This window comes from Hylaeus anthracinus, unplaced genomic scaffold (assembly GCF_026225885.1).
Source record: "Hylaeus anthracinus isolate JK02 unplaced genomic scaffold, UHH_iyHylAnth1.0_haploid 0, whole genome shotgun sequence".
Classification (NCBI taxonomy): Eukaryota; Metazoa; Arthropoda; class Insecta; order Hymenoptera; family Colletidae; genus Hylaeus; species Hylaeus anthracinus.
Window position 1 is genome coordinate 7,867,567 of NW_026533254.1, and position 12,689 is coordinate 7,880,255.

The window sequence follows — 12,689 nt, forward strand, 5'->3', positions numbered from 1 at the left end:
AGATAGTAAGACTAAGACTTCTTGTCTGTCCTTGCAGGAAGTTTCATGGTTTCTAGAGAATGTTTGAGAAGTATAGAGATACTTACACAGATTCTGTACAACTAACTTTGTTAGACTTACGACGTTGACTTTATTCGTCTCCCATTCGAATCAAATTTTCGTGCATTTCTCCCTGTGAGTCCAATACTCCAATGGCAAGTATCGTTGACGACAAAACCGTGCGAGAGAGAGGGACAGAGAACGTGAAGTCGCGTTTCTGTTGCGAGAGGATCGACGTTTGGTGAGGGTTCGTATCAGTAAAGGTGGAGGTAAGAAAGAGGTCGGATGAGGGGGTAAAGAGTAGGACAACGGGGAGTAAGAGACAGTTAGCGAGGGAAAGGAGGAAAGTCGAGTGAGATGGGTGTACGCGATATAGGTTTCGGTTTGGGCAGTCGCTGGAATGCGACGATGGTGGGGAGAGGACGCATGGCCGTACGCCATGCCATGCCACGCCGTATGTACGGACACTCAATGCCGTATGGCTTAGCTGTATGTATTTACAAGACCTCAGCACCGCGTCCATCGCATTCCGCGCCCCAGGCAGAATCCGTACTTTTGTTTACGCCCACGTGCACCTCCCTTCGAACACGAATTTTCTCTTGGTCCGCGTTAAATCAACGCACGGCACCCGTGTATTATTATTTTCGCTGTCAACGAACACGCGCGCCATATATCCCAAACCCTCACGAAATGTAACTTAAAGGCGCAGCTGTCGATAACGTCGATGATTAATATCGACGTGTTATCGATAATTCGAGACATCAACCCCGATAGACTACTGGCATTCCTAGCGGAAGAATTAGGAAGTAATTCGAACAAATTCAATTGCAAAGTAATGTAAAGCTAGAATTAAATAAATTTAAAGAACGAACTAATGCGAGATTGGCACGTTAGGTTTTATTGGCAAGTTATATGATTTTGCACTCTTATAAATAAAAGTCAGTCATTTACTTGTACAGATATGCACTGGACAGTTGATATTTGTTGTTAGAGGCATTCCTCTTCTTGTAGTCTTGCATAGACTTGTATAGAAGATTTATTGAATAACATTTATGATTGAACTTGGAAGCTTATTGCATCGTAACTTTCATGGTACCAATATTGCAGAGATTCTGATGAAGATGTCAAACAAATAATAAAAGATATGCAAGAAATTATAAGGAGTGGAATGGATCTAGAGCAGAACTGAATATAAGGAGAAAACCAGTCGTATAGTGTGCTACGAATAAGAAGTTGTTGCAACGGTTACACTATAAGAAGATGATAGACAGTAACACGGATAGATAGATAGACGCGAGGTAAATGTTTTCGACCACATTTCGAACAACCGTTCAACTGAATCATTTCCATACGATTAAAAATAAAGTTGCATAGAAATGATTGGTAGAGACATTTGACCTTTATAAAGTAAAAGCTTACGCCCAAAATGTAATCAATATACATGTTTCTCTCCAACGAGTTACTTCAAATACATTCATGCAACATGTTACTACATTTAATTGTAATCATATATACATTTATATACTGTCATTTCGTTTAATGAAAGTAGATCTGTTAAAAGATGCAGAATGTAGTAAAATTCTAAGGCGAGAATATTTCTTTCAGCTTTAAAAAAGGGATGCTAGGAAACAGTTAGTTCCTCGTAAAAACACTTGGAAGGATCCTCCAGAATGTCGACATTCCGCGAAGATCTCGCGGATGAAAATTCTACGAAAGGGCAGCCAACATTGCACGCGTGCTTTCACTTTATGAAGAAACGGGAGGGGGTCGAAAGGGTGCGGGGAGCCGAAGCTGTTCTTGATATGCACGCTTAAGGAAGCACTTTGGCTGCCAGTCGGAGTAATTGCATACAAGGGTCCGTCGAAGGGGGCAACACGATCAGTTGGCTTCTAAAAAGTTTCCGCACCCCAGTTTCTCGCGAATGGTACTTACAGATAAAATAATATCAAATTTATAGTTACAACTAAACGAGCAAAAACATTTTTGCATCAATTATTCATCAGTTTACTCTGAATTTATTTATGATTTACGAAACCGTCATCTTTCTCCACTTTTTGTGTAAGTAGATTAATGACTTTCTTATTAAACTCCGTTCGAGGTCAATTGCTCCAGTCGGTAACCGTTAATTACGCAATCCGTTAATGATTAAAAAGAGGAATACGAGAGATAATCGATTATTTTTCCAAACTAAAACAACTCCTACGGAGCAAACCGGTCGCGAAGGCTACGCGTTAACAGCTAATAATATAATATAGTCGTAACAAGTCGCTATTCCATACACAGGGTGCTGACGAAATCCCAGTAAAACCTGAAAAAGGAACTAAATCCTTATTTGGAATAATGCCCAACTCTGCATCGCAATGACGCTCGGTAGGATTGAACGATCTTAGGTAGCAAGAAGACGATCGAACCATGATTATTCAGTAGGATGAGCGAGTCTCAATCCTCTTCAGCAAAGTGGAGTGTACCTATCGGGCACGACGATAGTTATCGCTGAATGTCCGTCATCCGAGTGATCGAGGCCTGCACGATCGGCAGCGACTGTTTGAAAACCAGTTATCGGCTAGATCGCCTCCCGAAACAGGGCTGCCAATGCATAGGTTCAGCGAAGGCAGCGAGTTCCAATCGAAATGGGAAAATTAAAGGCTCGCGTGTTACCAGGTTTTTTCGTGATCGTTCAGACGTGACTGCTTAGATCTATTTGTGCGCTGAAACGTTATTTTCCAACTTGAACCGTTACCTTTCTATACGGATCAGATATTGGTCAATTGTTGTCATTCGACGGTCGCTATTACTCGATTACCGCCGTGAATACACGGTCTGTTTAAAAAGAAACCGAACTTTTGCTATAAAAAGAAAAAAGTACAAGTAAAGCTTTTACACACACGTTTATTTACTCAAAATAATCTCCCTCCGCGTCAATACAGCGTATTACCGCGTAATTAACATTTCGAAGGACCTTTGCAGCAGCTTCGCGAAGTTGGGACCCTCAGATGCAAATTTTGATAAAAATCAAATTGCATTTCTTTGTCCACGATTTGTCCACGTTTGTCCAACCACAATTTTCATTTGTCCATCCTTCAGAAAAAAGTTACACCAGAAACAACCCATTTGAAGTCAACACACCTATATAGACATTTTCTAGGGTTTTTTTAAGAAATGTATCTCACCACATTTTATCCGCTAATGTTTTTCGTTTGTCCAACAAGTACTTTTGTTTGTCCACCCCTCAGAAAAAAGATACACTTCAATTAAGGAGAAAATCCAGCGATGCGTTCAGGCGCATACAGTCTTTGTTAGTTTTGTAGTTATTTATTTACATCTAGACAAAACCAGTAGTGTTCCTGTTCTGCGCAGACATAAATAATTAGCTACGAAATTGACAAAACGAGGACAAATGACCCGCAACCGAGCGTATCGCTGCAACTTCTCCTTAATTGAAGTATATCTTTTTTCTGAGGGGTGGACAAATGAAAATATCGGTTGGACAAACGATAATACTTGTTGTACAAACGAAAAACGCTACTGGTTTCGTCCAGATATAAATAAATAACTACAAAACTGACAAGGACTGTACGCACCTGAGCTCATCGTTACATCTTCTCTTTAATTGAAGTGTAACTTTTTTCTGAGGGCTGGACAAACGAAAATACTTGTTGGACAAACGTAAAACATTAGTGGACAAAATGTGGTGAGACACATTTTTTAAGAAAACCCTAAAAAAAGTCTATATAGGTGTGTTGACTTCAAATGGCTTGTTTGTGGTGTAACTTTTTTCTGAAGGGTGGACAAATCAGAATTGTGGTTGGACAAACGTGAACAAATCGCTTACAGTGAAACTTTATTAAAAAACGTAAACAAAATTTGCATGATGCTGAATATTTTTTTTTTTTTTTTTTTTTTTTTTTTTTTTAATTTCTTTGGGGTGTTGGACAAATGAAAATTGTGCGTGTAAAAACTTTACTTGTACTTTTTTCTTCTAATAGCAAAAGTTCGGTTTCTTTTTAGACAGGCCGTGTATGTTTGATCCTATGCTGAGGAACTCTAGAAAACACTACGCAAGTGGAAAGTTTAGTTTGTTAATTTCATATCTTCTTGCAGATTTCTGATAGCAGTTGCATTCCTCTCTGCAACACCTGGTGTAGCTTATCCTGCATACTTTTTCCCAAGGAATGTTATCAAGGACCCTATTTTATATAAACATCCTACAGAACGATTTTACAAACGTCATACCAATGAGACGTTTCCCAGCGGAGAAAGCCTGTAAGAATTTTCGCGAGAGTTATTCGAAATCGCGCGGAAAAACACGAGGCCTTGGTACTTTTTCCTTATTAACATATTCGGTGCGCAACACCTACAGGTAATTAACACTGTCCGCGCGACGACAGACTAAATAGAGGAATAATTGTTTCCTCCTCGTCGCGATGATATCTGACGCTAATTATTTCCCTGGAACCATCCAGCCGCTCGTTAATGACCTTCGGGCCCGAGAAAGTCTCGCGTAATTACTTTCCTTCGAAGATTTTCCTCGATCGCGCAGATTTCTCGCGGAAAGCGTTGCAGAGTTTCTCTGTACCTTTGCTTTCGTTCATATGAATTATGAATTCTTTATCCATTCTTCATCGTAGGTTGGCACGAGGTTAAAACAGAGTTGTCTTCGCTACTTTAGTAAAACAAATTCTCTTGAAATTCCCTTGCCGAGGAACTTGATACTGCAATGGATTAATCGCGATGTTCGCAACTCTAATATGGTTCGATTTGGCAGGTCTTCCAGCGCAAGGAGGCAGAATGAACGTGGAACGGGCCACGATGGATGGTTGCGGTCAGCAGCCGCTCTTTCTGACCGGGACTTCCGGTTCTAGAGGCATCTCCAGTCCCCAAGAGCAGACCGTTCAAACGGGGACGCCCCAGGAACCCTACGGGGGACCGTTGAGCCTCAGTATCTGCATATCCGATTCCGGGCACGAGATACTGCGACCCAAGCCACGTCGGTGAGTGTTTTGTATTTTTCCTCGTCTCGGTCACCCCCTCCTCCTCCTCCTTCTTTGTAATCGATATCGATCTTAACGAAGATCTGATTAATGGTCGCGTTCGCAATGATCCGCTAGCCCCAGCGACGCAACGAAACTAGATATCGCCAATGGAGTACTCGTAAAGAGGAGAGAAGTTTTATTAAAAGATCATTTTAATAAAACTTGATGCACAGGTACAACATTGAGGAATATGTAATAATTAGACTGCGGATGTTTATGCATTTACGCGAAGGAAAAATATAGAAATATATTGGGTTTATGGGAAAAATGAAATAGATAGATAAATGCTTTTCTACTTTGTCTAACTTTTGGCATTTTTAGAGAATTAAGAGACACTTAAATATATTCACTTCTTCACGGAGATCGCATTAACTGCGATAATTGAACTGAAGTATTCGAATTCGAAATACAAACTGTCACACCTAACGGTCGATTAGGAACACAAGGTTACAGAAATATATTTTCATATGGCCTGTATTTGTGTAAACACTACACAATTATGATACGAAAGTATGGTGATAGACGAAACTAATTTGTCGAGATAGATATTTCACATGAGCACGACAAATAACATATGCAATATATTATAAAACATAATGTTTTTAAACATAAATATGCAAAATATGCCAAATAAAAAATGTATTTTTTATAGCATTCTAATTTCAAAACAAATTTCTGTCTAGGTCCCATTCTTTTAACTATTTCCTATAAGAATATGCATTTACATAAACTTCCGCAGTCTACTAATTAGTAATCTTTATTATACTGCGGAAGAAGAGATAGATTAACCGCATAAGAATACGGGAGCTAGATCGACAGGTGTATCGAGGTGTCGTACAGCGCCACACTCGGTGATCTACGTTTTACGATTAACATATCTATACATATATCACATACGTATACGGATCTCAACAAAATGCAAAAGATGCAAAAATCTATAAAACATCGACAATAATCTGCATGTTATCATAAAATATACTATTATTTCAGTTCCAATTCGTTTTCCCTATCTCTGAAAATATGAATTTGCATAAACATCCGCAGTCTAGTAATAATATTTAAGGGACGAAAACTACCCTCGAATGAGATACCTATCGAATTAAATATTAGGTTGTACAGAAAGTTTCTTTCGTAATTTGCACCCAATTATTTTGTGTGGCAGTGTTTATATAAATAGACAATCTAATTTCTTAGATGTTGATGTTGTAGCAGTAATGAAGCAAAATGAATCGTACACACAATTCAATAATGTAACATTAGACATAAAATATTGCGTATATATATATACTTATTAATAAAACGAAAGAAACTTTCGGGACAACCTGATATTTCAGAGATCGGCTAGAATGCTGTATATGATGAAAGCGACACACCCTGTACATTAATTGGCGCACGAGTCCGTTGCGTGTACACACCAGGGTGAACGAACCTCGAAATTTGTGGAGCTATTACACAAACCCTTAAATTTCAGTACCTATTTGTATGCCGAACAGATTTTTTTTCCGCTGCACGGCTGATGGGACGGGAGCGGGGAGGGGAGGGTGTGTCTTACGGATATATGCTCGTTCGACATCGTTAATCGAATCGGCGGTAATTACGTACATCGTAAATTTTAATGATCCTTAATCGGAGCGACCGTAGACTGGCCCTTCTCTTAACGGTCGTGTTTTGAGGTCCCGCTAAACACCTGAAGTAAGAAAGAAGAAAAGGGGAGGGAAGACTTTGGAATACTTCCAGAACAAAGGACCGCGTTCGAATAATCATATTTAAATAGTAGGTACTGGTCGAAAAGCGATACGTGTCACCAATAGTTTAAGGGGGTATTATCGTCTAGAAGTTTGTTTTCTCAGTAATTTTTACAAATTAATTTTGCGAAAACTATCAAACCTACGGTACCAGGGTTTTTTATGCATAATAAAACGCGTTTCAACTAACAACACGAATTTGTACGAAATACTTGATTGAAATCTATACAAGTTATGCGCTGTTATGCAATGTTGCGTTGAGATGCATCGTTCAATCGGGCGCACAGGCTGTGGCGGTTCTAGTCGTTTGAGACGGAAAAACAAATTTTTTTGTTCAATCTATATGAATGTAGTTATCGTCTGAACTAGAATTAAGTAAGCAGTAAATTTTCTATCGGAATCGCAGCTGTTTGAAAATTAAGATTTAATTTTCCCGGAAAATTGTCAACTAAAGTATGAGAGCAGGGTTAAAATATTCAAGCTATCGGTGTAATTCTAGTTCAGACCATAGGCGATGGTGCCCTCGAAATGCGTGTGAAACCAGAAGTCAGTCGGTCCAATAGTTTTTGAGAAAAACGTGCGCCCGACTTGAAAAATGTCGTTTCGAGACAAACGCGTTTAAAGTTTGCTATACATTTAGCACTAATACAGGTGAACAGCCTTTAAGCCTCTGTAACTATGAGAGCTCTACGAATTTCAAATTAATATTTTAGAGGCACTTTCTCAAAATCCCAAATGATAAGAAAATGCAAAAAAAAAAATCGAATTTTTGAAGTTTCTAGACAATAATACTCCCTTAGTAAACTAGCCGAAGAGTCGTAGCTTTGCACGAGACAAATCGACAGATATCGGATGCATCGATGAATCACGGGCCTTGCACGCGAGCAGCCAAGATAGATGCGCAAGGAAGATGCGCGCGGGACATAAACATTTCGCGCTGTCGAGGCGAGGTTATCAAGGGTTATCGAAGAGAAAGCCTGTTCGCGTAACTCGTTGGCTGACCGATTTACGGTGACGCGATTCTCGGGGTCCCGTTCCACTGAAATGCACCACCTTGTATATGTGCATGCGTGTTTATCCAACAAAGTTACGTCGTATTACGTAAAACAATTAGACCCTCGAGCGGGCGTTAACTGTACCGCGATCGTAGTATGTAACATCGATTCTTAGGCTTAAACTGCATTGTACACACTCGACCCTTTGGTTAAATTACACTTGGAATTTATAATGTGAAATCTTTACTTATAATTTATGATATTAATGCGAATTATGAGCTACATATTTATATGACAGAGCTGATCTTTCTTTGAAAACACCGTTTCGCGGATTTCACATGCTTCGATCTCGCGCATTCCGTTCCCCATAAAAGAAATCAGCGTTCAAAGCACGATAGTTTCCCTCGTCCGTATGAAAATTCATTAGAACCTCACAGACGTCAAGTCTCACGCAATACTTTCCCAGTTTTATTGGATTGAACAGAGAACAAGGACGAGCGTGCGCGAACATCGACTCTCACTCATGTATTTCCTTTCATTCATCGTCTAATTCAGTGTTTCTCATACTTCGACGTGCTTCGATACAATACAATTTGCCCTACAAATGTGCGTCGCGGTCGACTCAATTTGAATATTTCTTATTGAACAAATTTATACAGACTACTCAAATATGTATGAAAATAGGATAAAAAGTTTGTTAGAATTAATTATTTTTTTCCATCCTAAAAAAATTCACGAAGAACAGCTTTTTTTAGACCTCCTAATTCAGGAGACCCCCTTAAGAAGAAGAAAATCTTCAACAAAGCAGTAGCATGCGCTTCGAAGTAACATCTTCCACGATCTCGTGGAATATCGACTTGAGAAACGCTGGCCTAATCGGAAGCCGCTCGATCGCGATGCTTTTCCCCCGGTGAAAAGAACGTTCTTTCTTCCGGTGGACGGAAGATGAAATAGAAATTGTCCACGGGGCGAAGAATTTCGCGCGAATCGTGCGAAAGGAGAGCTGGCTGGCGCACGCATTTAATTAGTTATCCGAAAGTCGGAAACAAGAGGGAACGTTAACTGGGAATCAGGATGATCGCGATAACAAAACGCGCGTGAGAGGATGCGCAGCGATGCTTGGGCAGATCTAGCCGAGATATTTGTGTTAACGGCCTTCCCTTCTTTCTTTCCCATTTTCTTTCGCTGCGACGCCGACGATCTTAACGAGCTTTTACTTGCTCCGTTAACGTCGCTAGGTCAGGGACGCGATGTGTCTACGGCAGAGGTTTCCAAACATTTTGGGAGACGTTCGCCTTGTTGGATCATGGGATTGGTTAACGAGAAAGAATATGTAGTCTGTAAATCTTTATACGGTGGGTGTAGAAAGTATTCGTACACCGATCAATTTCCAAAAAAAACTGTGTACAATTGTAATTTATTAACTTATTTTTTTATAAATAATGACATTCTACATGTTCTAAGAAATCTCTAGAATAGATAGATTACAAAAAAAAAAATAGCTATTTATGTAAGTTGCGAGATTACCAAGAAAAGAAAACAATTAATCGATAGAAATGTTGAAGCAATAAGTATTCACAATTCGCACGGAGCAATGAACTAATGTGTTTTCGTTAAAAACTCTGCTGTAAATGGTTCGCCATAAGAATCGTACGAATACTTATTGCTTCTATAATTTTACCCACTTTTCGCATTTTTTTTGTTAATTTCACAAATTATATTAACTAGTAAATGTTGTTTGGTGTATATCTATCTTAGAGATTTCCGAGAATATATAAAATATCATCGATTATAAAAAAAGGAAGTTAAGAAACTACAATTTCACGCAAAAGTGTTTTGGGAAATTGATCGGTGTACGAATACATTCTACACCCACTGTATATTTTAAAGTTTATTTCTTGGACGCGGAATTACGTCTGTTCGTATCAGGAGTCGAATTAAAAGTAAAAGCTTCTTCCAAAGCGCATTTTCACACTGCCCTCTTGAACACAAATACTGCCAGAGGCCCAACTACGAAGCCAACAGAAATGAAACTTTCCCTTATGAGAGGCACAGTCTTCCTCGACTCTAGATTTATTTTTGTTTCGTTTATTTAATAATAAATCAACACGCTTCTAAAGTAAACAAAACTGCGCCTGAAATGAGAAAGGAAACTTGCGTGCAACCTTAATTCTTGACGAGAAAATATTTACCAGAAGATAGAGTGATTAATGTGATATTCATAATCGGTGTGTTTGTGATTCATTTATAACTCATGCTATTCTTGTCAAATCTGGATGAAGTTAATTTTTAGTTACTCTCTGTGATCCAATGGAAAGCATAGATTAATTAATTTGTAAAAATGTTAGGTAGAAATCAGAGGTTACGAGGCTTAAACCAAGAGATTCTCTGTCAAATAACACCTGTGTCAATTTCTCCCTCTATGAAAAAATTGTAACGCTTTAACACGTCGACTGCCAGACTGATATTCTTGAAAATTTCTATTGTGATTAAGTTTTGTTTCTAGACTATTGGAAGCTACATAATCAAGCATTTATTGTGTTATTTATTTTTATAACTTCATTGAAGTTTAAGAATTTAATTCAAATTTATTTCCTTTGTTACTGAACATTCAAAAATAATTTTGTTTGTTCTTCAGTGACAAGCACTGTCCCCCATATATGGGTGACATGGCGATCAACGTGTTAAATAATATTATGAAAATAACTATAGGTGCTATTAACCAAAGGAGGGACCAACCTATCCTCTAAGCTGGCGCTAAACTAAGAAATGAACCGTGGAGATACATAAAAAGGAGGCACAGGTTTCCTTTCTTTCTCAATCTTTTTCCTTTCTTCCGTAATCGATAAGATCTCGGTTCTTTCTCAGTTCGGTAGGTCAGGAGCGTACCTCCCTCGCTCTAGTTGATCCCCTTGGCTGATTTCACTTTCTCAAATTTCGCTTTTGAAAGCAATTGAAAGTCGATCCTTGTGAACGCGAAAATGAAATCTAACGAGCAACGAGCGTGAAATATTAAGTTTGTTCATGGATTAAGCACGTTATCGGATGGTTAACAAACCATCCAGATGTAATTCTAACAAAAGGGAGTAATTATAACAAAAGGAGGAAGATCTACGAAATGTAAGTACTTTTACTCGACAAAATTTGAGAATACACTTTAAATATGTATTAATATAGAGACGTAGTTTGGGATGGATACACTTTATACTTTTCTTTAAAAAAGTTCTACGAGAGCAACCACGAAGAAGACGCTAAGTTTCTAGCAACTCCTCTTTAGAAATCGCCCTAGATCAGTTTTTCATATTTCTCTTCGTTATTTTGTAGAAACTTCCTTGCGTTTCGGGACGGCACATCCCGATGCAGTGAAATCGAACTAGTTTTCGTTCACCTACTACATATGATACATAATAAGATGTTACAAGTAAATATGTTGCGAATTACGTAGTGTCCGGTCTCATTTCAATCAAAAAAAATGTCAGGAATTTGATGGTATAAGTTTTACAACAAAACAGTTAATAATAAGAAAGTTTCATCGTTGCGTTACATTATTTCATCGACATGCCTTGGCGTTTTTGACAGGCGTCGGCACACATCAAAGAATATACGATATCTACGTTAGTTGCACACGATCAGTCCCGAGCTTGTGCATTTAACGAAACATTACTGTAACATTACTAACTGTAAACATTACTCGAACGTGGCATCTACCTGCTTGATAAACGAACGAAGTTTACAAGGATTGCCATCAAATGGTTCTGGCAGTAATTTGATTTGTACTTGTGTCGTATTTGCTTCGCTTACAGACATTTTGGAATTGAAATGATAGGAGGTACCTTGCCGAATGATTGATTATTTGAGTTTGAGTACTTACGATTCGGCTTATTTTTGTCTTCTTTTGACGATGACTCACGCTGGTACTGGGATTTTTGCGGATTCCTCTGATCATAAGGTAACCAAGTCGATGGGTTGAGTGAATCAACTTGAGTCGATGAATATTTCCGACGAAGTTTTTGTTTTTCTTCGCTCGCAACTCGTTGAAGTTGACACTACGTTCGGTGGAACGTTGATTCCATAAACAGCCGAGTTTTGAAGAACATCTTTAATATCTCTTCAAAATGAGGTCTGATAAAGAAAATAAATGTCTTGTTAAGAAAAGAAAATCGAATAGCCTCAATAACGTCTGATAAATGAAAAATAAACAGCACATTTCTGTTAAAATTTTCAGTTAATACCAACACATTGTTTGCTCCTACTGTATATTTTCCTTCTTGAAAGAAAGCTCTGGTTTCTAACGTTAGGCGAGTGTGACGCAATCGTGACCATTGTTACCATTGCAAGATATGAGCCATTATCGTAGAGGACACGGTTCGGTAATTAATTTAATATCTTGGTTGTAAATGCTGTTGCCCTTGACACCGGAGTTTCGCCAGATGAGCACGGACAATGCCCGCCTTGAACTCCTCCTCGCAAAACCTTTCTCGTATGGGGCGCGTTATATTATAGATTAAAGACTTCCGTCGATGACTTTTCGTTCCCAGAAGGGATCCACGAAGGAAGCGAATAAACGTCTGTCTGTCCGTTAAGATTTCAGGGAAACGGTTGTTCGCCCCAGTTCTGATACATTTAATCTGATTATTCTGATCATTTAATATAATTAGCCTTCGCTTGAATTACGATAATTTCGACAATGGAGAGAAGTGTGTTTCTCGAAAGGGAGTGGAAATACAGATTTCTGAATTATGAAAGGTTAAATAGTCACTGCTTAGACACCTCGTACTTTAGATTGATTGCAATTGGTCATGGATTAAATTGAGTTAGGTTTAAGAGAAGTGTGTTTCTCGAAAGGGAGTGGAAATACAAATTTCTGAATTATGAAA

General features: G+C 38.6%; 1 protein-coding gene across 2 annotated transcripts in view; it reads left to right on the top strand.

Annotated features, from left to right (window-relative positions):
• LOC128887704 (ankyrin repeat and BTB/POZ domain-containing protein 3) overlaps window positions 1-12,689 on the top strand; it is a 31,947-nt gene that overhangs the window by 3,142 nt on the left and 16,116 nt on the right. The window contains exons 1-2 of one of the 2 annotated variants that reach the window (XM_054143937.1): window positions 3,278-4,399; window positions 4,805-5,030. In XM_054143937.1, the coding sequence (XP_053999912.1) occupies window positions 4,828-5,030 (203 nt within the window). In that variant the 5' untranslated portion in view covers window positions 3,278-4,399; window positions 4,805-4,827. Of the gene's footprint in view, window positions 1-3,277; window positions 4,400-4,804; window positions 5,031-12,689 lie in introns of those variants that run through there. The other variant, XM_054143929.1, reaches the window with a different exon arrangement.